The following is a 23,914-nucleotide window of genomic DNA, read 5'->3' as shown; positions in this document are numbered from 1 at the left end:
CTCACCACTCACTCACTCACTCACTCTCACTCACTCACTCACTCACTCACTCACTCACTCACTCCCACCACACACACAAACACACACACACACACACACACACACACACACACACACACACACACTCACCACTCACTCACTCACTCACCACTCACTCACCACCACACACACACACACACACACACACACACACACACCACTCACCACTCACTCACTCACCACTCACCACTCACCACTCACCACTCACCACTCACCACTCACCACGCACACGCACACGCACACGCAGCACACGCACACACACCGCACACACGCACACACACACACACACACACACACACACACACACACACACACACAGCCTCTCTACACTGCGAGCGCTTTAATGGCCGACCTTGATCGAGGCCGGAGCGGGGAGACTGTGGTCAGCTGACCGTGGGAGGCAACGACTCACTGCACCGTAAGCCCTTCCGTCTTTTATTTTTTATTCAAATCTAATTTTTTGTCAACTCTTTTCATTTTTATCACTGTTTCGTTCCTGATTATTGCCTTTTGCCGATGATGTACATTCTTTTGTCCCTTTATAGAAAATTAATTTGCCACACGCAATACGTTCTTTAAAACAATTGTGAAATAGCTTTGTTATAATTTCAGCATATTCCAGTTCTTCGTTCCAGTCACCCTTTGTGCTTTAAAATCTCTGTAAGGCATCCTCAAAAATCCTGCAGGAAAGTTCTGAATAAATTAAGGTTATTAAAGTTATAATTATTTTCACAGGTTGTCAGAAGGGCCCAGGTGCATCTACGCTTAGAGGCTCCATTGTGTGTTGTGTGCATTCTTAATCAGGCTGGCGGCAGCGCTGCCAGATGGGTCTTGTAGGCAGTCCCCCACCCCCAAAATGTTCTTTTCACAAAAGTGAAATGTGCTCCTCGACAGCTAAAGGGCAGGGATTGGGTACAGATAATTCAGACTGAAGGAGGACAGTGGGAGGTGTGGTTACGGGCGTGGCTGTGCAGTAGCATAATGGTTTGGGAACTGGGCATGTAAGTCAGAGGTTGCAGGTATGAATCCGCAAAGGGAGCGCTTCTGCTATACCCCGCCCCTTTGATCTCCTTTGATCAAATTTCACACACACACACACACACACTGCCTTCAGAAAGTATCCATGTCCTTGAATTTTTTTATGTCGCACTACACTGTAATTTTAAATAGACCTAAAGCATTACAAATAAATTCACCATATTTACAATGAACTTTTCTTTTTAATTGTTTTTTTTAAGGCTTGCCTTTCTCATTTACAAAAGTATTCACCCTGTAGAGTCATACTTTGTAGGCCTTTATATTAGCAGGAATTTCAGCTTTGAGCCTTCTTGAGCATGTCCGTATGAGCTTTGCACATTTATATCTTGGAATTTGTGCCTATTCCTAAATGTAATCCAACATAGCCCGAGGGTGGACAACCATTTCCAGGTAATACCACAGATTTTCAATGGGATTTAAGTATGGGTTTCAGCTGGGCCATTCCAGTATACTGACCTCCTTGTCTTTATTCTATTCCTTTGCAGTTTTTGCCATGTGCTTTGGGTCATTGTCTTGCTGTACCATTAATATTCTCCCATAATGAAAAACCCTTCCAGACCAAAACAGGTTCCCTCAAGGACTTGCTGGTATTTGGCTCCACCCACTCTGTCCTTGATGACAACAAGCTTCCCAGTTGCCATGACACTGGAGGAGGGGGGTGTCACATGGCTTCTGGTAAACTTCAGGCATGACTTAATGCTGGCCTTTCTCAGAATTGGCATTCATTTAACCTCTCTTCAAAAGAGGCCAGATCTGTAAAGTGCTGAAGAGATTGTTGATTTTGGTTATTCCAACTCAGTCCATGTTGTAGCTGGACTCCTGGTCATTTCTCTTATAATTGTCCTTCTCATCCCTTTGCTTAGTTTGGTAGGACACCCTGATCTTCGCAGTGTTTGGGTAGCGCCATTTTCGTAATTCAATTTGTTGCTACAGACTTAACAGGGCTCCTAGAAAGGTTCAAAGCTTTGCTAATCACTTTATTTTATAGCCTCCAAGTTTTTTCCTCATAAAACTTTAATATCAAAGTTTCACGGACAGGTACCTGGTTCAAAATCAACAAAGGTGGATCTTGTTTGCTTATTTAGTGGGATCTATTTAAATAATGGAATACACTTGGCCTAAAATAGGTCAATACAAAGGGGTGAATATTTATCAATTCTGTCATTTTCCAATTTTTACCTTCAATTGAATTCTGAAGACTTCTAAATATTTTATTTTGACATGATAGAGTTGCTTATATCGGAGTATAGAGGAAAGTTCAGTCTAATTACATTTCAATTTGTAACACAACAAAATGTGAAATAATCAATGAGGGGTGAAAACTTTCTGACGGCACTGTGTGTGTGTGTTAGCTGTGGAAGTCACTGTAATTACCTAACCTGCTAAACTGATTTACATCACATTCATTTAGCAGCTTCTCTTTTCCAAATCACTCACAAAGTAAGAGCATCAACCTGGGCTACAGGGGCTCACTACATGGGGATGCTGGGAAGGAATGCAGGGCTACAGATACTACAAGGCTGCACTGGAGGAAAGGAGGGAACAAGGGAAAGAGATAGAGAGAGAGAGAAAGAGAAGGGAAGAGAGAAACACTCCCACCCCCTCCCCTGCGTAAGACCTCCACACCCAGTCTTCACTGTAATCGCTCAATTGCCAGCTCATTTGACTGACACCATTCACGCAAGTGCACGCGCACACACACACACACACACACACACTCACACACACACACACACACGCAGTAAAGCCGGCTCAGACAGTGAAGTCTAGACGCTCTCTGGGAGCTTAGAGTTGAGCGCGGCGGGGCTAAGCTAGGTGGAGATGCAGCGTTAATGAGGCGCATTAGCTCACAGACTGAAGGTGGGTGGAGGGGGTGGGAACTGACAGCGGCGGCTTTACCGCGCATCCACTGGGGGGCGCTCCCCGCGCGGCCCACGCCAAAAAAGCAACTGCAGTATTTATCACATGACTCCCCTCAACACAGACCCCAACCCTAAAAAGCTACTCAGTAAAATGTTCAGTGTTAAGTCAACTCTTACACAGAACACAGAGTCCCAACTGGACTCATACTGTATGTACTCTGTCAACACTGAACATTTTACTGGGTGTATACTGTGCCAAGCACCAGGGGTCAATTCCATTCCAGTCAATTCAGGATATTAACTGAAATTTAATGAATTAAAAAAATGCCTATAATGCAAAACCATTCCACTCTAATCAAGCACAAGCACAACTTCCTGTCCACAAACAGCCACCTCCACTTCCTGCTGGGGGAGGGGCACAAGCTTTTGAACTGGCGACAGAGATAGCGACTTTTCCATCTTTGACATCAACATACTAAGCTCTACAGCTGTTTCACTAGATAAAAACTTGCCCCTCTAAGACACACACACAAACACAAACATATATATACACATACACACACGCGCACGCAGAGGGCTACTTCCGTCCAGCTACAGAGACCGGGGGCCACACACAGTGAAACCTGCTGCTCTTGGAAGTGAAGTGACAACTCCTTCCACACTAAAACAGTTTAGTGGATTTCATCATCAAATACCACTTTGAACTGCAATGTGGATGCAATCAATTCCCACTATTAGAAACACCCAAAACAGATGAGGAGAGAGAGAGAGAGAGAGAGAGAAAGAGAGAGAGACAAAGGGACAAAGAGGTAGAGAGGGAGAGAGTGGGAGAGCGGAAGCAAAAGAAAGCTAGAGAGAAAGAGAGAGGCTCACCAGACTGGCTGAAAGTGTGGTGCGTGAGGGACTGCATGTGTTTGTGCATCTGGATGTTTATTTAATGCTGCTGTATATGAAAGAGAGATATGAAAGAATGAAAAGTATGCGATACTATAGAAGAAACACACACACACACACACACAAAGGGAATGTGAGCTTCACAGACAGGGCAAGCAAAAGCTTGCTAGAAAAAAAAAACATACAAAAATAAATAGTTAGAAAAATATTTAAACCCGACGTTCTGGAGAATTTGTTTTTCCGTCAAATGCACAGTTCGTCCCACATCCTCCTTTTTTTTTTGAACGATATTTTGAGCTGCCATCAAACAGGAGCTTCATTTATGAGCGGACCCCACCCTTCCTTTCCCATGCTGCACTGGGAGAGCCTTCTTTTTGCGTGCCCACGGCACAAATTACCCACAATCCCTGAGGGTGGGACCCCAGAGCTCCAGGCATTAAAGCCTTCTGCTCTGAGTTCCCGGGCCCTGTTGGAATGACTTCCACATCTGCAGAGGCTTTTTAAAGTACTACACGGAAAAGGGGGGGGGGGGACGTGGACGCGAGCACAGAAACAGTTTAACCGCAAACTTCCTCCCGCGAAATAAATGTCAAACCCCACATCCCCCACCCCTCCGACGGGGACGTGCGCACACACACAGCCGCGCGTACACGCTCGCGTGCATACACGCACGCACGCACGCAAATCACTCGCTCAAGAAAAATACACTCCAAAGAAAAAACACACAAGGACAGAAAGGTTTCGAGAAGCGAACTTTCTCTGGGACGGAGCTCAAGCTGGTTTTACAAGCGTAAACTGTTTGGGGCTGCAGCAGAGCGTGTAATCCTCCGCTGCTTCTCCTCTTCCTCTCTCCCTCTCTGCCTCCCTCTCCCTCTGTCTCCCGCTCTCTTCCTCTCTCCCTGTCTGCCTCCCTCTCCCTCTGTCTCCCGCTCTCTTCCTCTCTCCCTCTCTGCCTCCCTCTGCCTCTGTCTCCCGCTCTCTTCCTCTATCTGTCCCCCGGCCTCTCCCACCCTCTCCGTCTCGCGCCGGGGTCGGTCGGTCGCTCGGGAGAGCGCGCGCGAGCCGCGAAGCGAGCGGCCCGCGGCTGGAGAAGGCAGCGGTGGCCGGAGCCTGCGGAGCGGACGGGAGCAGAGGGCCCAGGGTGCAAATTAAGCGGCGGTGGCCGGAGCCTGCGGAGCGGACGGGAGCAGAGGGCCCAGGGTGCAAATTAAGCAGCGGTGGCCCGGGCCTGCGGAGCGGACGGGAGCAGAGGGCCCAGGGTGCAAATTAAGGCGGTGCCACAGGCCGGGGTGGTCAGCCGGCCGCACGGTCGCTCGGGAAGCGGGAGAAAACCGCCCCGACCGTGCTCCGTGCCCCCCACGGCCAAACACAGCGGCCAAGCAGACCTCAACGCCAACCAGCGCTGAGAGAGAGAGAGAGAGAGCGAGAACGAGAGAGAGAGAGAGAATAGAGAGAGAGAGAGAGAGTAGAGATAGAAGACGAGAAGAGAGAGATAGAGCAAGAACGAGAGAGAGAGAGATAGAGCAAGAACGAGAGAGAGATAGAGCAAGAATGAGAGAGAGATAGAGCGAGAATAGAGAGAGAGAGATAGAGCGAGAGAGAGAGATAGAGCAAGAACGAGAGAGAGAGAAGAGTGGGAGGGAGATAGGTGAGACAGGGAGAAAGAGAAAGATAGACAGAAAAAGACTGTAAGGAATGAAGACGGTGCTTTTGGTCTAGTTTGGTTTGCTTCCACAGTGGTTTCTCACTACAGGGTGTCGAGACCAACACACACACACACACACCCACGCACATACACGCACGTACACGCACGTACACGCACGTACACGCACACACACACACACACACACACATACTTGCAGCCCCACAAACTGCAAACAACAATAGACATCTGTAGCTCAGATTAGTCCGGTCTTGCTTTTTTAGGTCTTCATATTTAGCTTGTCTGTAGCTGGATGCCCTTGGCTGTTTCCCCACGCATACCAAGCACGTACAAAGACAATGTCGCCGCAGGCCTCGTCAAAGAGCATCAGCATCACCGACGGCTCAGTCAGCTAAACGCATCACTGCGGCTAAATGAATTAGCAGGCTAGCTAGTTAGCTGCCAGACTTTCCTGTCAAGTCCCTTCATACACAGGAGCTGGACAACAGCTACAATTTCGACATCAATTCAGATACACTTATCTTTCACACGCAGTGCAGATTAGCTGGCTGTGGGAGAAGTGTGTAGCAAATGTAGCAAATGTTAGCACAGAAGCCATGTCATTTTAAAGGCCTTGCACAGAGCGTGCTCACTTCCCACAGTAGGACTGGAACAAAGCTGAATGAAAAACTTAGTATTTCAGGCAGATTACCACCACGGTTCTCACACAGCTAGAGAAAAAAAAGTTGTGTGACTAACCTTGGCTACACAAAAAAAGCGAGAGCAGTCACTAAATGCGGAAGTACACAATCCATTTGTGTCAAAATAAATATTTTCTCTTATGTCAATAAACCAAACCGAAATTGAATTGAAATGAACTGAGAGAGGGAAAGAGAAATAAGGGGAGAGAGACAGCAAGAAAGAGAGGGGAGAGGCTGAGGAGAGAGAGGGCAGGAGAGAAAGAGAGAGAGAGAGAGAGAGAGAGAGAGCGATAGAGAGAGGGCAGGAGGGAGAGAGTGAGAGAGACCTCTCTCCAGCCAGTGACCAGCGCCTCACGAGCAGGCGCCTCCACTCGCACAGTAAAACGAAACATTTTAAGAGCCTGTGAACCCCGCGGGAGCAGAGCAGGAGCTGGGGCAGTCTCACGTCGAACCCCCCCCCCCCCGACCCCCGACCCCCCTCCCCCGAGGGCGGTGTCTGGGCCATGCGAGCCAGGGCAGGGCTGGGTGCATACACACAGAGGGGCATTGTCCCACCCCCTCCGCAGCCCCAACCTCGTGAGCAGGGCTCTGAGGGAGTTTCTGTCAGCCGGATCATCCTCCTTCCAGTGTGTGTGTGTGTGTGTGTGTGTGAGCACATCATAAGTCCGCTCAGATTCATCTGTAAAGGAAACAATGGGCACCTGTGTGTCTGTATTTAAATTTGTGAGTGGGTATGTGTTTATATGAATGTGAGAGAATGTGTCTGAGTGTGTACGTGTGTGTGTGACAGAGAGGGAGAAAGTGAGTGAGTGAGTGAGTGAGTGAGTGAGTGAGTGAGTGAGTGAGTGAGTGAGTGAGTGAGTGAGTGAGTGAGTGAGTGAGTGTGTGTGTGTGTGTGTGTGTGTGTGCGCGCGTGCGTAACACAAAGCCCCAAACCCAAGAATAATCATCTAGCAGCAGTTGCTGAGCTCAGATCCAGAACCTATGGTTATGCAGCGGCTCCACGGTGTGTTTATGAGCGTTACTCACACAGGGGACATGTGCAACTGTGACTCAGAGCCCAGACAAGGGCCCCATTAGGGCTCCAAAGGACTGCTGCCTCATCACAGGCTCCCCCTCATGCCTTCAAACAACCCTCACCCCCTCAAACCCCGAAACAACAAGGAACCATAAAAAGCCCCCGTGCCGTGTCATGCGGGGATGAATCAAACCTACGGAGTCATCCTACGACAATGCCCCAACCGCCCCCCCGAGCCACCGTCCCGGCAGACGGCTCACCGCTTACCCCTCGCCCTCCAAACCACAGCGCCCCCTTTCCGCCTGGCCCCGTCCCCCGTCAGCTCCCAGCGTCCCAGGAGGCTCTGCTGTAATGCGGCTGAGCGGGACCCGTCCTGGCCTGACTCACCCCTTCCGGGACCCGGTGAAGAATCACACAGGCACTTCTGTTCCCCCCCCTAAGGCCTGCCCGGTGCCAGCTGCCAACCATTCACCACCCCCCCCCCCACCACCACCCACACCCCAAAACTCTGCCCACACACCCAACTCTGGGCCCCTCTCCATGCCACTCAACCCCCCGCTGCCACCCGCGCCCACTCGACCCCAGCACGATGCCGCCACCAGCAGAGCAGGTCGGAGGTGGGGTGGGGGGGGGGGGGAGTGAGCGTGTGTTCCGTTGCTTTTCATAACCATGGCTTCGGATTCGCGACCGCTCGCCAACGCACACCCCCCCCCCCCCCCACTGCGACACCACCGTACTCTAGTCATTTAGAGCCGTCAGCGAGCTCCACCGCAGGGCGAGACCCTAAAGAACACGGGGCCAGAGCGCGTCGGACGCCCGCTGCTCAGGGATCGGTAGCGATTGTCCGACTGACCTGAGTTTCACACCGGGCCAGCCCAGCCTCGCCGGCCGTGGGGAGAGGGGGTGGGGGCGCAGGGGGGTTCTGTAAGGGCGGGGGCGTTGCGGTAATGCTGTGTCCATGCTCATTGTCTTGGCCGCAGCTGCTTTTCCTCTGAGACCCCCTACCCCCACCCCCAGCCCGTCTCACTTACTCTGCTGCTGCTGATAGGGCAGCAGGCAGGAAGTCCGGAGAGTGAGACCTGACTCAGCAAGACTCCCTCAGCAGGAGCAGCGCGATCACACTTCACCTCGGCTCTCACAATTCCCTCTATCCTGCTCTTATCCTTATCCTCTTCCCTTCCTTTCCACCGAGTCCCCCCTCCCTCTCTCTTTCACACACACACACACACACACATACACACACAGCTCAGAGGCCTGTGTGACTTGTGTTAGCAGGGTACAGGTGCCCCCAGGTGCAGCTGCAGGTGACAGGTAGTCTAGGCAAAGCTGGCTGGGATAGATAAAGCATGCACTGCGTCGTTTAATCAAGGGGGGGGGCGGGAGCCAGGAGCTTAACGTTCACTCCATTGTCTGTGTCTCGCGTGTACACACACACACACAGGAAACCCCCTCCATCTACAGCACCTGTTGCAGAGACAATGAGATCGGTGTTTAACCCATCATGTCACCTACACGCCCCCCCCACTAGGCCCCCACCCCACACCACCCTGTCAGAAATCCTGTAATTACCCACCTACTGCACGGCTTTTATACCCTGCTCCCCTCATCAGAGCCAATGGAACAAAAAAACCCTACACAGCAAACAAATATGTAAACCCCAGCTCTTGCAGATGAAACCCTACGCAGCAAACTAATGTATAAACCCCTCTTTCACAGACGAAACCCTACGCAGCAAACTACTGTGTAAACCTCTTTCACAGACAAAACCCTACACAGCAAACTACTGTGTAAACCCCTCTTTCACAGACGAAACCCTACACAGCAAACAAATGTGTAAACCCCAACTCTTACATACAAAGCATATACAGCAAACCCATGCATAAACTCCAATTCTTACACATTGAAGACTACATGGCAAACAAATGTGGAAACCCCAACCCTTACAGATCCCAACAAATCAGACAAATGCGCAAACCCCAGCTCTCACAGACAAAAGCCCCAACTCTAACAGACAAAAACCCCATAACAAACAAATATGTAAACCTGTAAACCCTTACAAACAATACTCCAGAAAGCAGAAAGATGTAACCTGGCTCATATACATAAAACCCGGTTCTTGCATACAAATGCATACACAACAAACAAATGGACAAACTCCAGTACTCAGATGAAACCATTCCCAGCAAGCAACCTTAAAACCAAAACTCTAACAGACAAAACCCCACACAGCTAACAAATGCATAAACTCCAACGCTTACAAACAAAACTCTACACTGCAACCCCCAGCTCCCACAGACAAATCCCTATACAACAAAGAAATTATATATATATATATATATATGAATAAGGATAAAATACTGCCATAAAACACTGACTGCAGAAACCGCATCAAACAATTATCCACAGACCCGGATCATAGGACCGAAAAAAAAAGATTAGTTAGATATCATCGCAAATCAATCCGACCTCGACTGCACAAACACGACCCTCGGGAAGACCAGGAGAACACGGCTTTTCAAAGGAGCACCGGAGCCCCTGGAGATCAGCAAGGCGCGACCGGAGATAAAAGACGACGTTAAACGCTCAAGACCTCGCAAAATTTGCAAAAATACATTTTTATGGGACCCGGGCTCGGAGAGGCACGGCCGGGCGGTTGGCGTGGCACCGCTTTTTCGGCGGAGCGGGGGCCAAGTGAAACATACTGCAGATACCAGAGCCGGCTCCACAGGGCAGGCAAAAATATCATTTTCCGTCCTCCATGTTAATTACATAGCAGGGGGCTGGGGAGGGGGAAGGGGGGTGCTCGAATGCAGCCAGGTGATTTTTTTCCCCCCCTCCCCTCCCCTCCCTCTCCTTTAACGTTTTGCCGATGCTAAGAATAGACGAGGCGGCTTTACATTTCGCGGTCTCGGCTTCCCGCTGGACGCGCCGGGAGCCGTTAGCGCCGCGCGGGCGCGGCGTCCCTCCCCTCGTTCTCACGTCGGAGGTGCGAAGGTGGCCTTTCAACCACGTCTGGCCGCGGCCAGGCAGCGGCAGCCGGACACAAACGAGGGCTAGCGCAAACGCTGTCAAACAGATTCAGAAACACACCGGTATTTGGAAACATTTTGGTTAATATAAATTACAACTTGAAAATATATTCTGAACGTAAAATATGAAATAGACTGCCGTGAGCTTTTTCTTCCTGTCCTCTGAACCCCCGCTTAGACCTGTCGCTATGGACTGGCCTGAGCAGGCTGTGTGGCCCCCCCCATAAATATATCCGATCATTTTCATATAAAACCGCGATCACAAACCCACCCCGATCCCAGGGGTCTGCGGTCGGTATGTGACCTCCGTATCATTGCAGCACAAATACAATATTGGACTATCAAAATATACAAATAAATTAATTATGCCCACCCCTGACAGGTCATCTGCCCCCTAAGACTGTGCCCAGGCAAAGGGTCTACCTCTATGTCTAAGCAGGTGATGGAAGGTTTAGTGCAGTCTGGCTGGCATTGTAGCTAAATGTATTTTTAGCCACCGGCCCTTGCGGAAATTCAGGATGAAACCATAAATCAGGGCAAGCTTTCCCTCAACAATGGGAACTGTCAACGTTAGGCACACAAAGCTAAATATCTGCTGAGGACACGGAATACCTGTGGTTAGAGACGCCCCTGCACACCACCCTAAATGCTAACAGAAACAAAGAACAAAATAAGACAAAGAATAAAAAACCTGCATTATCCTGCCAGTGTGCGCTCAGCGCTAGCCCAAGGCAAACTTCAAAGGCACTCATGGTGCTTATCAGGTGAACCAGGCAAAACAATCTGAATAGATAATCTGCTGTAGTCCTCACCACAGGGATGTTCATTCACGGCGCTCGAAAACCACCAGAACTTCACCAAACCGGCACAGGCCAAATACGTACAGGCGATGCCGACATCGCAGCGGCCATGTTGGCGCCTCCCAAAAAGGCACAGGCAGGCTTTCTTTCTTCTTCACGGCAAAAGCAGGAGCGCTTGGAAACGATGCGGCGGCTGGGCTGGGCCGCGTGGGCCTGCACACGATGAATCTCCACCGGAGGAGCCGCGAAGCAGCCTTCTCGCGAGCGCGGAACAGCGCGCGTATACGTCCGTCTGTTTGCACAGATGGCGGTAAACACCGCGCAGGAGAATGCAGCTTGGCCGACGCGGCGACCGCGCTCGTATCAGAATGCGACCGAGGGCAGGAGGGAGGTGCCTCTGGAGGAGCGCCCGGAGATTTAATATCGAAGGTCAGCAACGGTCGCGGTCAGCGCAGACCGAGACCTCGCAATTGAACTCCATTCATAAACACAACTTGACCATTGGCTGGGAGACCGCGAGCCAAAACCTTGAGCACAGTTCTTATATTTTGCTCTGTAAGCCATAAATTAAAAAGCAGGTCCATATTTTCTGTTATACTGGGACACCGCATGTAAATATTATACTCCTAAAGACATAAAATCATGAATATAGCAGCAAATAAATATTATTCATATTAATTAAAACAGAAATAGTTGTTATATCAACAGGAGTATTGGTAATTGAAAAGTTAGTAGCAGGTCAAATTTTTAAATTGAACCTATCTATCTATCTATCTATCTATCTATCTATCGATTTACAGTGTATCCATCTATCTATCTGTCATTTATACAGCGTCTCGCTACAAGGTGTCCCAGGGCACTGGCTGGTTGAAATCAATTAGTCAAGTACAAAGACAGCCACAGTCCAATAAATTACATAATTACTTTCCAGACCAACAATACTGTTTATTCCCCGTTCAGGTGTTGAAAACTAATCCACAAGAACATCAGGCCATTAAAAAATGTTTGGAGCTTAATGTATTGTCTGGGACATAAATGACAAGCCTCGTTTACCACTTACGCCCCAGACAAACACCACCCCGACTCCCAGCTCAGGTGGCCTAGCTGTCCCCTCAAGAAGACTGAACAGTTCCTGGAAACGGTGGCTAGGAATGTGGCTCAGCACATACATGTTATATTTCTCACCCGTTTCCTGACATTTCTGGAGAATAAAAAAAACAGTTTTCCTAACCCACACGAAACAAAAACTGCAATGGAAATTCAGGAAAGAGACTTTCGGACTCACAAAAAACCACACAATAGAGGCCCATGCACAATAAGGCCTGTGCATCTATATCCCGTTCACGTTTGCCCAAGAATATGCACCACTTTACCACAACACTAGCTGTGTATTAGCCTATAAAGTTCTGTATTTATTCGAGTAATTGGTATGCCGTGGCAAAACTGTAGCCTACCGCCAGGGATTAAAACAAACAATCCCCTGGCGATGAGCCCATACAGTAGACCCTATAAGTCAATCTCTGTGATGTTATTTACCTATAACTCCCCATGTCAGTATGGATTTTTGAAGATGGATCTCTTTGGCCTTCTGTATGTAGATCTATCAATTAGTCCCGAGAAGGATCCTTTTTTGAGCCATGCGAAGATCTGAACGCGGCATTGATTTCTGACCCGTCTCTGCACTCGTGCAGAAGTGCTGTCGGCTTCATCGATCTTTCCTAGTGAGCATGTCTGCTATTTTAATAAATTCTGGTGCATTATCAAATTCGCATTTTTTTTCTGTGGCTTCACGTCAGGAGAAAAAACGGGTGAAAATCTGTCGACTATCAGGAGAGAGCCACGGAGCACAAAATAATCATCTGCAGCGTCAACAAAACGGGCACGAAAGAGCAAGATCGGCAGTAATATAAATAAATAAATCAATAAATAACATCACAAGATCTCAGATGACAAAGCCACGTATTCTCTTACTTCCACTTCTCTATTCTCAAACTTCAATCGAGAGCATTGCGCTCAGGAAAAAACATTCTCTCACAGATCTGAGGATTGGAAGTCGCGTCGCACCGGTTCTCCATCCCAGACGGCTGGAGCAGCGCGAGCTCTAATTGCCTGCCGCTTAAAAGACGCTCACTTGTTTGTCAGTAGCGATTACCGCGCATTAACACCCCCGGCTTTTATTCGCTTCGCTCCGTTAATAAGTCATGAACCTCATCACATTTTTAGAGTGTAAAAACACTTTCCGGTGCAGAAAAGTCCGTGCTTAATCCTGCTATATGGCAAGATTTTCAACACACAGTAAAGTTGACGTGGCTGACTCAGGAAATGTGATAATTGGAGACATTTCAGCGATGTCAACGGTAAGCATCAGTCTCGATCCCCCAGACGCTCCATCACTAAAGGGAAGTTTGTTACATTTTTTGAGACTGGTTTCCAGCAATCCGAGCAGCGATGTCTAGCAAGCAGCTTTATGCTGTTGCTCAGATATTTATTTGGCTTCTGCAGCCAGCTCCGGCTGGAGTACCGCCCACTAGACCTTGATTTGTCAAAGAAGCCATTAGTTTATCAGAAAAGCACATTCCCAGAATTTCGGGGAAAGATATCAGACTGTCACCCTCGCCAGGTTTACAGTAGCCTACTGTATGGTCGTGAGCCTAAGCTACTGTGGCAATGAATGGGTCCACAGTGGCAGAGACACTGGACTGAGGTAGCTTCTATTTAAGCCTGAAACTGTCCCATTCAACAGAGAGAGAGAGAGGTGGTGGGAGGGATAGTGAAAGGGAGAGAAAGCTGGTGAAAGGAAAAGAGGCAGGGGTGTATGGTGGGAAAATGATTGAGTGGTAATGTGGTAAAAGTGGTAACATTGACAGGCAGGGGATGGAAGCATTTTGTTCCAAGCGTGTATACGACCTGTGCCATGTGTGTTTACATGCATTTGTGTGTGTGTGTGTGCGCATGTGCGTGTGCGTGTGTGTGTGTCCATATGCATGAGCATCTGGGTGTAGATTTGTCTGTCTGCCAGCACATATCTACTCCAACGCAGCATACAAACAAGGATGATTTCCAGCATTCTGTGAAAAACCTCAACGGGGCTGGATTTCGCAGTACAGAAATCATCCTTTTTAATTACAGGGCCAGCAAGATGACAGAGTATACCAAGGGCACGTTTTTTCCATAAAACAATTTACAACAATCAGAAGAACAGAATGGGGGGGATGGGTAGTTTGGGTGGGCGGGGAGACGTCTCGTGTACAACGGATATGACCCAGCAGCAGGAATCAATTAGAGGGCTCGCTTTGATGATGTCATTGACAAGTGATCCGCTGTGTTTGAGGGGCTTCCGTTCAGCGCGCGTGAAAAACAAGAGCCCCACTGAGGAGCAAACCAGGCGACCACATTTCTCCTTCAAACACTTCCCCCTTCATCATCCCCTTCTTTAACTCGGTCATGAACGCGTTCACCCTAACACATGCTCTCCCGCGTGTTTCAGAGCTCCCCACCATGGTGCGGTGTGTCTGTGACTCCCCTTCACGGGGGGATTTCGGCGGGCTATGGCAACCCCGTAATGCCGCTCTGATAGAAGCGTCAGGCGATGGCTGCCGCCCTTCCCTGCGACGGCTCCAAGAGCGGGAGAACATCATCTGATCCTAATTTTGCTTCCTTAAATAGCTCCCCAATGACAAGAGCCCAAATTAAAGCCTTCCCCTCCCTACCCTTTCTGCGCATATTTCATCCCTTCTTTCAGGGGTTAACTGTCAAAACTGGCGCCGTCCTGTCGGGGGGGAAAAAATACAAATAAAAAAAACACAACAGTCATGAATATGCAGATTTGAGCCTCTTTTAAGCGGCATGCTCGGGGTCCAGGCGCATAAACACGCACACGTAGACCCGCTCCGGTCCCAGGAACAAGCTTTAACACACAAACTATCAGCTCCAATTCCTGTGGTGAGGACTCAGACGGCAGTCATTTTCAAAATTGAGCCGGTTACTCAGAGAAAACTCTTCAACGTCTGCCTCCGAGCTAAAATTCTTACCAAGAGAGACAGAAGGAGATTTATAGCGTCTACGCCAAAAAAAAAAGTGAGTTCAAGGAGAGGGGCAAAAACATATGGGGAAACAAAAGAGTACAACACAAGTCACTCGATCACAACATTTCGAATTTTGAATAGGAAAAATAACAAATGAATCGTCAGAAGAGGTCCAGTTTTACGCTGTCAAACCATTTTTCTTTCGATATCCGTAGCACACAGAGAGCTCACCCCGCAACAGAAATTTTCAGGAAAGAGCCAGTCGATAATAAGAGCACAAAAAAACCCCGTAAAAATCCTACATCAAGCTGTTTGAATCGCGATGCTTTCCAATCTGAAGAGACACAGAACTTTGGCTTCTTGGTCTGAGCGTCTTTTTTTTTTTTTTTTGCACAGAGGAAACCACACACGGGCCGCTCAGAGAAGAGAGCCTCAGAGACTCTGAGAACAGGCCCGATGGCGCGGTCCCCTAAGCCTGCAGAGAGGGGTGGGGAGGCCGCCCGCCCGCCAAACAGAAGATTCTTAAAGCTTCTGTGAGCCGAGGGGCTCGGATTTCAAGCAGATTGGGTTAACCGGACCAGACGTACACAACGCAGATTAAAGCTTCCTCTTTTTTAAACAAAAAAAGGGGAACGTAAACATGGCTACAACCCCTCCTTCCCTGAGGATTCTGGTTGGAGCCGGGACCTGGATACCCCCCTTGCCCCTTTTCTGCCCCCACAAAACATCACCAAGTGAGCAGAGGTCCGGAGAGCGGAGACAGAGGACGGTAGATCACCACTCTGTTCCTGGACTCATAAAAGGTCTCACGGAAACTAAAACTAGGCCAAACGAATAGTGGTTGCACGAGGACCGTTCTGTTCTTCTGTTGTAGGTCATGCCTAGTCACTCTCACTCACTAGTCACACACTCACTCAGTCACTCTCTCCACATGAGGTTTACCCATAAATACCTAGGCACACGCCTACAAACCCCCCCCCCCCACCCCAGCCCCCTTGCCACAACTATGCCACGCAGCCTTCCCTAACTACCAGCATTACCACTGAATGCCCTCAGGGCACAATTGGTAACTTCATCTTCAGACCAGAGTGGGCAAGACACCTGGAGGCAGGGCTATTGTGAAATTGGGACAGGGGATGGACCAGGACCAGAACCAGGCCCAAGCCCAGGGCAGCATCCCAGAGGCAGGATCCGGAGAGCGGCAGCAGGAGCCTGGCAGCTGGGAGGCGCTGGTGGGACAGGGTTAACCTCTCCTCCTCTCCTGGCCTTGCTGCCACCACTAAAATTAAGCTCCCCCACAGCTGGTTCCCATTAGCCTGCAGTGACATTGGGAGCCTGTACTTAAGTTCTACTGTTATACTGCGGGGCGCCCCGTTCAGATACTCCTGCACCCCCACCCTGCCCGCTGCCAAGATTTAAACTGGCTCTCTTCCACTGGCATGGCTGTGTTTTCAGACCGGTTGGGGGGGAGGAGAATGTTTCGGCTAATTCAGCCCCCAAAGAGAATAAACGAGAGCGAGAAAGAGAGAGAGAGTACAAGGGAGTGAGAGACAGGGAGTGACTGAGAGACAGGAAGAGTGAGTGAGAGGGAGAGAGTGAGTGAGAGGGAAGAGGGGGAGAGAATAGTGAGAGGGACTTGGAGAAGCAAAGGGAGAGAGAGACATTCAAAGGGGAGGGGTGGGCAGATGGACAAACTGACAGAGAAAGAAATAAAAACACCACAACATACTGACTCCGCCTTTTCAAAGCTCTGACTCAGGGCACTGTCACTCCTGCGCTGAGCTAAAGTGTGACCTCTGACCCTACTGTTACCTTATTTTCAACACAGTGGTCAGGGTCACAAGCCACTAAAACTCCACGCGGAGAATGTGTGGCCTCCCCTGGTCTTGTAGAGTGCAGGCCACACCCAAACTATGTGGTCATTTGGGTTACACACCAGGAGGGGGTGTGTGCGGGGTGTGGAGTGGGGGTGGTGGTGGTGGAAGCGCAGACAGCACCTGTGACGAACAGTCACTTTACTGAAATGCCAAATGTAAGGAAGGAAGCTTGCATCTGAACTCCCCAACAGCAATACCTTGGCTCAAATCCCCTTCATGGCAGGCAGGCTCGGCACACACACCCTTCCAGTTCAAATACGTACTTTATTAAAAAGTTGTACACCTGACCTGTTCCAGCCCCATACTTGGCTTTAACGTCTATGAGCAGTGAAATTAAAGCACTGGCACTGCGACATAAACAAATACAAACTGGGCCCCAGAGGGTAAGAAACCTGAAGCATTTTCCAGAATGTTGAGACTTCACTGATTTCTCAGAGTGTCTCTCAGAGCTTGTTCTGCCCATATGTTTTATGACACAATTGACTTTTATCACTTAATTAACTTTTATGACAAAATAATAGACCCAGTAAATACACCCTTACTGCCCCTCCTCTACTCCAACTGCCCCCCCCCCTCCCCCCGGAAAGATTTACATAATTAAGTCCTAGACCTCCAACCTTCAACCAGTATGTGTGTTTTTACCCATCATGCACCTCTCCTCCAGGAGCCAAGCCGTTTGGCCAAAGCACTGAGCTGACAACCCCGTAACTCCGCCCACGGTTCTGCCGTGCGGTTGAGCACACACTCGTAATGGCTGTGGTGTGCAAAGCCCGAATTTTGTCAGTTTGTGCCCAGAGTCGGCTTCTCAAAACCACATTTCTCCTGACTTTTAGAGAAAGCGGAACTTTCTTAAACCTTGTGTCACGCGGTGACGGAATTAACCAAGTCTTCTATGTGGAAAAATTAAGAACGTAACTATAAACTGAGTGAACGACAGCAGTAGTGCGGAGCAGAGGAACACCGGCTGACGTTGTGCGTAGAAGGTCCCTGCTGGCGACAACTGTGACATGAACTATCCCAGGTCTACAGTGAGTTCAACGGGACACAGAGCGAGGACCAATCGCAAACGCACAGGCCGGCTGCAACTCTCTCCCACACCTCAGAGCTGCGAGACCAGACAGGACAGCGGTTTCCTGTCCAACACCAACAACCGTTTACGAGAGAGGGAAAGAAATATCACTCAGCGAATTAAACTCAAGATTCGGGCTAATTGCCGACCCCGTTTCTGCAAGCAGGTGAGGGCGGGCCTTCGTTTCGGGCCGCGAACCACGGCGCGCCGGCGGTTCATTTTTAAATAAGCTGTGCCGCAGACAGCTCATTAAAGTTGCATTGGAGCGGGAGATGACGGGGGGCAGGATTACCGCGGGGACCGCCGCCCGGAGGACGCGTCACTCGCGCGCAGTCTCCGGGGCCACTCCCTGGACGTCTTCCTCCGGTGCTTTCTGAATAATTAAGGGGCCAAAGATTAGCTCAGCCCGTCAGCAGGGAGTGCCGAGCGGCACGTCGATTCCTCCCAACTGCCCCCCCCTCCCCCACGCGCGACCCCACCGAGGCACAGAAACGCGCCGGGGTGCAAACGAAACGGCACAGGAAAAAACCGGCCCGTTACCGTACGAGATGGAACCGTCTCTCCAGTCAAGCACATTCTCCCCAATAGACTGAAGCACCAGAATATCACGATCAGATGTTTTTTTTTTTTTGGAGGGAGGTGGGGGGGGGGTGTCCATGGTTATGTCTGTGGGTGATTATGAATTTTGAACCCAGAAGGGTAGCAATAAGCAGGCGGTGCAGGGAAGGGTGCAGGAAAACCAATCGCTTCAGTTTGCCGAAACCTACGGAAGGCCTGAGAAATGTACGTGTTTACCTCTGGAGACTTAATACCAAGCAGCATGATGGCGTGATGGTGGAGAGGGAGGGAGAGAAAGAGAGGGAGAGGGAGAGGGAGAGAGCGAGGTGCTGCAAATGTGATGTTTAGAGAGGTGAAACAACGTCCCACCGCACCCAGTGTACAAAACAAAGCCTGCATCAATGCAAGTGTTCAAGGACTCAATCAAGACACCACGATGTTGGCCTTGGAAAAGTTCTTTGGGTGTTTTAGATTTTTTTGGGGGGGGGTATAATGGGACTTTAAACAATCAGGGTTACCTTTCCTGTTTCTCTCTCGAAATCCACGTACTCCCGAGTCGGCGCCTGACGCTGTTCCCCGTGCAGGTTCGCCGGGAAGAACTGCAGGGAGAGATTGGTTCCTGTCGCCACAAAAGCCTTTTAGAGAGAAATCAATACAAACAGGATCAGAAAGCAGGCCCTTCCATAAATTATGCAGTCAGGCATTTATATTTCACTTCACAAAGGGGGAGGGGGGTGGAGGGAAATCTAGGGAGGGAGAAAGAGAGAGAGAGAGCCTGAAGCAAGGGACAGCATTTAGAACACCAAGAGAAGAAAGAGAGGGTGGGGTGGGGGGTGGGGGGGCATCATTTTCTCAATCTTAAGTATTGAGTTACACACATCTGAATCTGTTTTACCAGCATTCACTGCTGGCAGAACAAGATACAGGATACCGCCTTAAAAAAGAAAGAAAAGGAGAAGGAGAAAAGAGAGGGAGCAGAAGAGATGGGGAAGAGAGAGAAATTTATATATTATTTTAAACAAGCCCTTGCACTGACATTAACAGTAGGGAGAAAAAAGGCTCATTCAATACTGGAAGCAAGATCCATAACTAGAATCAGCAAAGAACAAATGGCATTGTTCCTTTTTGACGATACAAGATTCTAGTACCTTCCATGCCCGGTTGAATCCATCTGAATTTAAAATAAATCACATCGAATAAAAAACCCTAAAAAATATGGATATTTATGCTACCGTGCACATTATCCTTAATTTGCCAATGATATTTTAAAACAGTGATACATTGGTTTATTTGGGATGGGAAGATAGGGAGTACATGCAGCTGGCTTCTAAATTATAAAATGCTGAGAAATATCTGCCTTAAAAGGCGATAGTTACCAAAATCTCAGACAGATCTATTGTTTTTTTAAAAATCACCACTGTCAGCAGGTCACTTACAAGGGGAGAATGTTGACTGGCCAAAAAACGCCATCCTCAGAGTTCGTTTGTCTTTCATGCACAATTTTCATCAAGAAAAATGTGATGAAAAAAATAGATCCAAATGGTGTCTGCATTAAGCAAATTGCTATTATTTCAAAGTCCTTTTAATGGAAACATGCCTTGCCTCTCCGACCATAATGCACTTTCGCCCGCTTTATTATTTTGTTTTGTTGTTTCGTTGCTGTTTCTTATTCTCCGACTTGTGGTTTACAATTCCTCTCAGGGGAAAATTTTTGTTTATGAATTATAAAATTATGATTACATAATCAAAGGGGAACTTTTTTAGAGTGGAATGTCCCTCAACTAATGTAATTATTCCGAGGGCATTTTAATTCACTCACGCAGGGAAGCATTTCGTGGTTAGTGGCACGAAACTATTAAAATCGTGACACTGTTCAACGGTGCAGAAATTTCGGGAATCAACATAAATATTATGTCCGGTAAGTGTTACATAGACGTAGAAGGTATAGCGGATCAGCACTGCTCAACGGTCTTAAAGTCTTACTTTTAAAAACTAAAAAACTTTTTGTGGTTACAAGTGCTATTTTTCTATTCATATGAATGATAAATTAAATTAAAAAAATCAATACCAAGTAAATGTGAGGCTACAAGCACCAGAAATGTATTTGAAGACGCACAAGGAAGATTGAATATACTGCATAATCATCCAAAAGAAGTTATACAAATAACAGTAACGTGTGCAGTAATGGTACAAGGTGTTTTTAAATCATATGACTAATGCGTGAATAGCAACAAAATGTTTTTAGAACTGGAATAATAAAAAAGCATGTCAGATAAAATTGCAAGCATTCAGATGAAAATAAAACGGATGGACCTCCTTGACAGAAAACAGGCATTGTATGCTGAATATGAGTTTTACTAAATAAAGTAGGCCTACACAAATATACCTACTGTATATGGGACATGAGTTTTATTTCCAGGCTCGCGCACATCATTTGAACCCACGCACATAAAAAGTCAGATGGGTGGTGGGCTCAAACTGATTACGTATTACTGCAAGGTATTTTAAATACTGTATAATTATACCCATCTGACTCCACTACGCAAGACTTCTGAAAAATATCTCGTTGCGGATGACGGATGCGGATACTAGAGAAGGAATGACTACCGGGCGTTAAATTCAGCCACGAGTAGACCTCGAGTCTGTGTTTCCATTCATTGTCAAGAGTTAGTAGCGCTGTACTGATTCACTCATTTTTTTTAAACTCAGAATGAGGAAAAGTATTAAACTATAAAGATAGCCCATTACTTAAATTGTTTGACACTTAGTTAACGTAAAGCCAGTTATCCAAACACTAATTTGTTATTTTTCTGGCTGCATCAAGAAAGAAATTATAAATAAGGAAGTAGGTTTCTGGCCGGTGTATGACAAACTGTCTAGTTCCGGGTAATTATGTTCAGCAATGAAAAGCATTAACTTGAACACAATGCTGATCTTTAGCTGGTTGTGCTTGATCTGACAGTGGTCTAATTTTTTTGACGGTTAAAATGGTCAATAAACTACTCACTATTTCTGACCGTCCGTCCCGACAGGCATTCTGGAACCTGGCCTGCCTTTCCTCGTGCGGTCTGTCTCGGAAACCGGTGTATTTGATCTTTAAAAGAATAGTAACAACGATACTGTTATTAGCAATATAATAAACACATGGCAGTCCAAACCTTTAAACTGTAACATTTGTTTTGTCACGGCAATGCGTCCCTTCACATGAAGGTATACTGTATAAGTAGGCTGGCTTTCATACAAAGTAAACCTTAACCATAGCCAGCAATAAATGCATTTTAAAAATACAACTCCCCTGTTTACAACATTAGTAAACAGACTATTAATTTACTTCGACTAATTTAACGTTAAACATACACTCGTAAAATGCAGCCTATTATCGTAAAACACTGTAGGCTACCCTTCATTGTGCATTGGTCCTTGTGTTACTGGAAATATGTTACAATTTTGAAAAAGCCCGCATAATCAGATAATTCTTTTGGTTATCAGAACAATACTATGAGCGCGTAACTATCGCCAGTATACATCAGCGGATAGTGAAGTATGCCTGTCAAGGGATTCGCAAGGCATAGGACCGATGCGCTATGATATGAGCGAACTTCTAAACCATTCTTACTGTTCACATTAGTGGATATTGAAACAGGAAGTTTATTTCAAATACGAAACAAATACCAATGGGTTCAAATTATAATACCTAGCACTCGTGTGTTTTCTTCTTTTCCGATGACACATAATTCTTGCTACTCTATGCAACAACTTCTTTTTGTTCTTGAGTTCTACCAACGCTGAAATAACGTGGCTCGCAAGATACCTAGTTTCCGCCACTTTATACCGTGTTTGAAATTAATCGACTTACCTCACACTCTCGGCTGAGTTTTCTGAAAAACTCCTCATTTTCGAACTTGCTCCTCTGATCCGGGACCACTCGGGGCATCTTAAGTGTTATTTGAGCAATTTTCGTAGTTTTTTGTGTGTGGCTTCAAGAGAAAATATTCTTTTAACTCCCCCCGATCCCGCTTTTATTTTCTTCCTTCCTCTTTTTAAGTGACTCAGAGAGTATCGAAATGTGCTATGGTATTTACGTTTATTATATGGGACGTGTTTCGTTATTCTTCTTCTCCCGAATCTCAAATAGGCTACTGCGGTCAGTGTCAGCCACTGCAAGCGATTTGGTTCGATTTCGCAATTGGCTATTATTCCTTGCTCGATCCCAGCGTGATGCCGTCCTCTGACAACAAACGGTGCTCGCTCTACTTTAACCGTCTCTCTGCATGGCTCGAAGTTACTTCCTGGCTCCTCTGAGTCCGACTTCTGACTGCACACCCCTGAAGACACCCCCATTCACAATTCTCTCCACTACAGACACACAGTGCGCAGGCGTCCAACGAACCAGCACCATGAGCGCGCAAGCGTGTTCCTGGATGAAACTTGCCTTTCTCTGTGCTCCTGTTTGGCGTACATTTTTGACAGCTACTTTTTGCGTCGTAGAAATCGAACTCACAGCATAAATCCGAACCTATTTTCGCAAGACATAATATAGCCTAGCCATAGCATACAGTCACCGTAATGCTCGTCATTTTCAGATAGGCCTATCTACAAAATATGATCCGTACCCTGCGTGAAAGTTTTTCAGTGCTTTGTTGGGCTGGCAGACAAGTATTCTGAATGGCATACGTGTAAAGTCAGTTTTGTCTTTCTTCAATGCAAGCAAATGTTCGTGCACTTTCTACATTATTTTACCATGGCTGTGTTGCTTACGATACACTCCTGAATATACAGGAAACGACTGTTTAAACAATATTTGCATGGGTGCATTCAAATAAGAGGCAGGTGATTTGAACTGGTGCCACCGATACAAAGCTTTTGTACACAGATATTTCACAGTATTTCATAATCTGATTTACAGCAATATACTTCAACATGGCATTCACTTGTGTTTATATATATATATGTATTCGCTTTAAAAACTAAAAATACTTTTAGAAAACACTCATCTTCATCTTGGCTGTGGAGAACATTAGAGAACAGATAATCTAACAATGTGAGCCTTCTCTTTCTAGAACTTCATTTCAACAAATCTGCTTTTTTCAGGCATTCCAAAATGGAGTGGATATCATCCCAAGATCATATTTCTACCCATAGAAAGACTGTCAAAACAGCTTAATGTGAGCCAGAAACAATTTCCTAACTGCCCAAACTGATGCCAGAATTTTTGTTTGTTTTTTTCTCTGTCCTTCCATGTCTAGGCCCCCCTCTCCCTTCACACAACTGAGGATGAGGAATTGAAGTTTCATTCTGCCATTCACCCCCTCAGGCCTGGCTACTGCCCTATGCTTGTTTAGAAAATTAGTTTACGTATAAG

The 23,914-nt window shown here is 47.5% G+C and overlaps 1 protein-coding gene and 1 long non-coding RNA gene across 3 annotated transcripts in view; one reads left to right on the top strand and one right to left on the bottom strand.

Moving 5' to 3' along the window:
• cbfb (core-binding factor subunit beta) overlaps window positions 1–22,880 on the bottom strand; it is a 38,264-nt gene extending 15,384 nt beyond the window's left edge. The window contains exons 1-3 of one of the 2 annotated variants that reach the window (XM_064335440.1): window positions 22,409–22,880; window positions 21,560–21,646; window positions 19,071–19,187 (exon numbers count right to left, since the gene is read on the bottom strand). In XM_064335440.1, the coding sequence (XP_064191510.1) occupies window positions 19,071–19,187; window positions 21,560–21,646; window positions 22,409–22,486 (282 nt within the window). In that variant the 5' untranslated portion in view covers window positions 22,487–22,880. The remainder of the gene's footprint in view (window positions 1–19,070; window positions 19,188–21,559; window positions 21,647–22,408) is intronic. The other variant, XM_064335439.1, reaches the window with a different exon arrangement.
• Window positions 13,122–14,839, top strand: LOC135254862 (uncharacterized). Its single transcript, XR_010329979.1, has 2 exons — window positions 13,122–13,380; window positions 14,511–14,839. It is a non-coding gene; the product is annotated as an uncharacterized LOC135254862 (long non-coding RNA).
• Window positions 22,881–23,914: the final 1,034 nt, after the last annotated feature.

Source organism: Anguilla rostrata, chromosome 5 (genome assembly GCF_018555375.3).
Source record: "Anguilla rostrata isolate EN2019 chromosome 5, ASM1855537v3, whole genome shotgun sequence".
In the NCBI taxonomy this organism is placed as follows: domain Eukaryota; kingdom Metazoa; phylum Chordata; class Actinopteri; order Anguilliformes; family Anguillidae; genus Anguilla; species Anguilla rostrata.
Note: the sequence above shows the minus strand (reverse complement) of the source record. Positions and strands in the feature narration are given on the sequence as shown.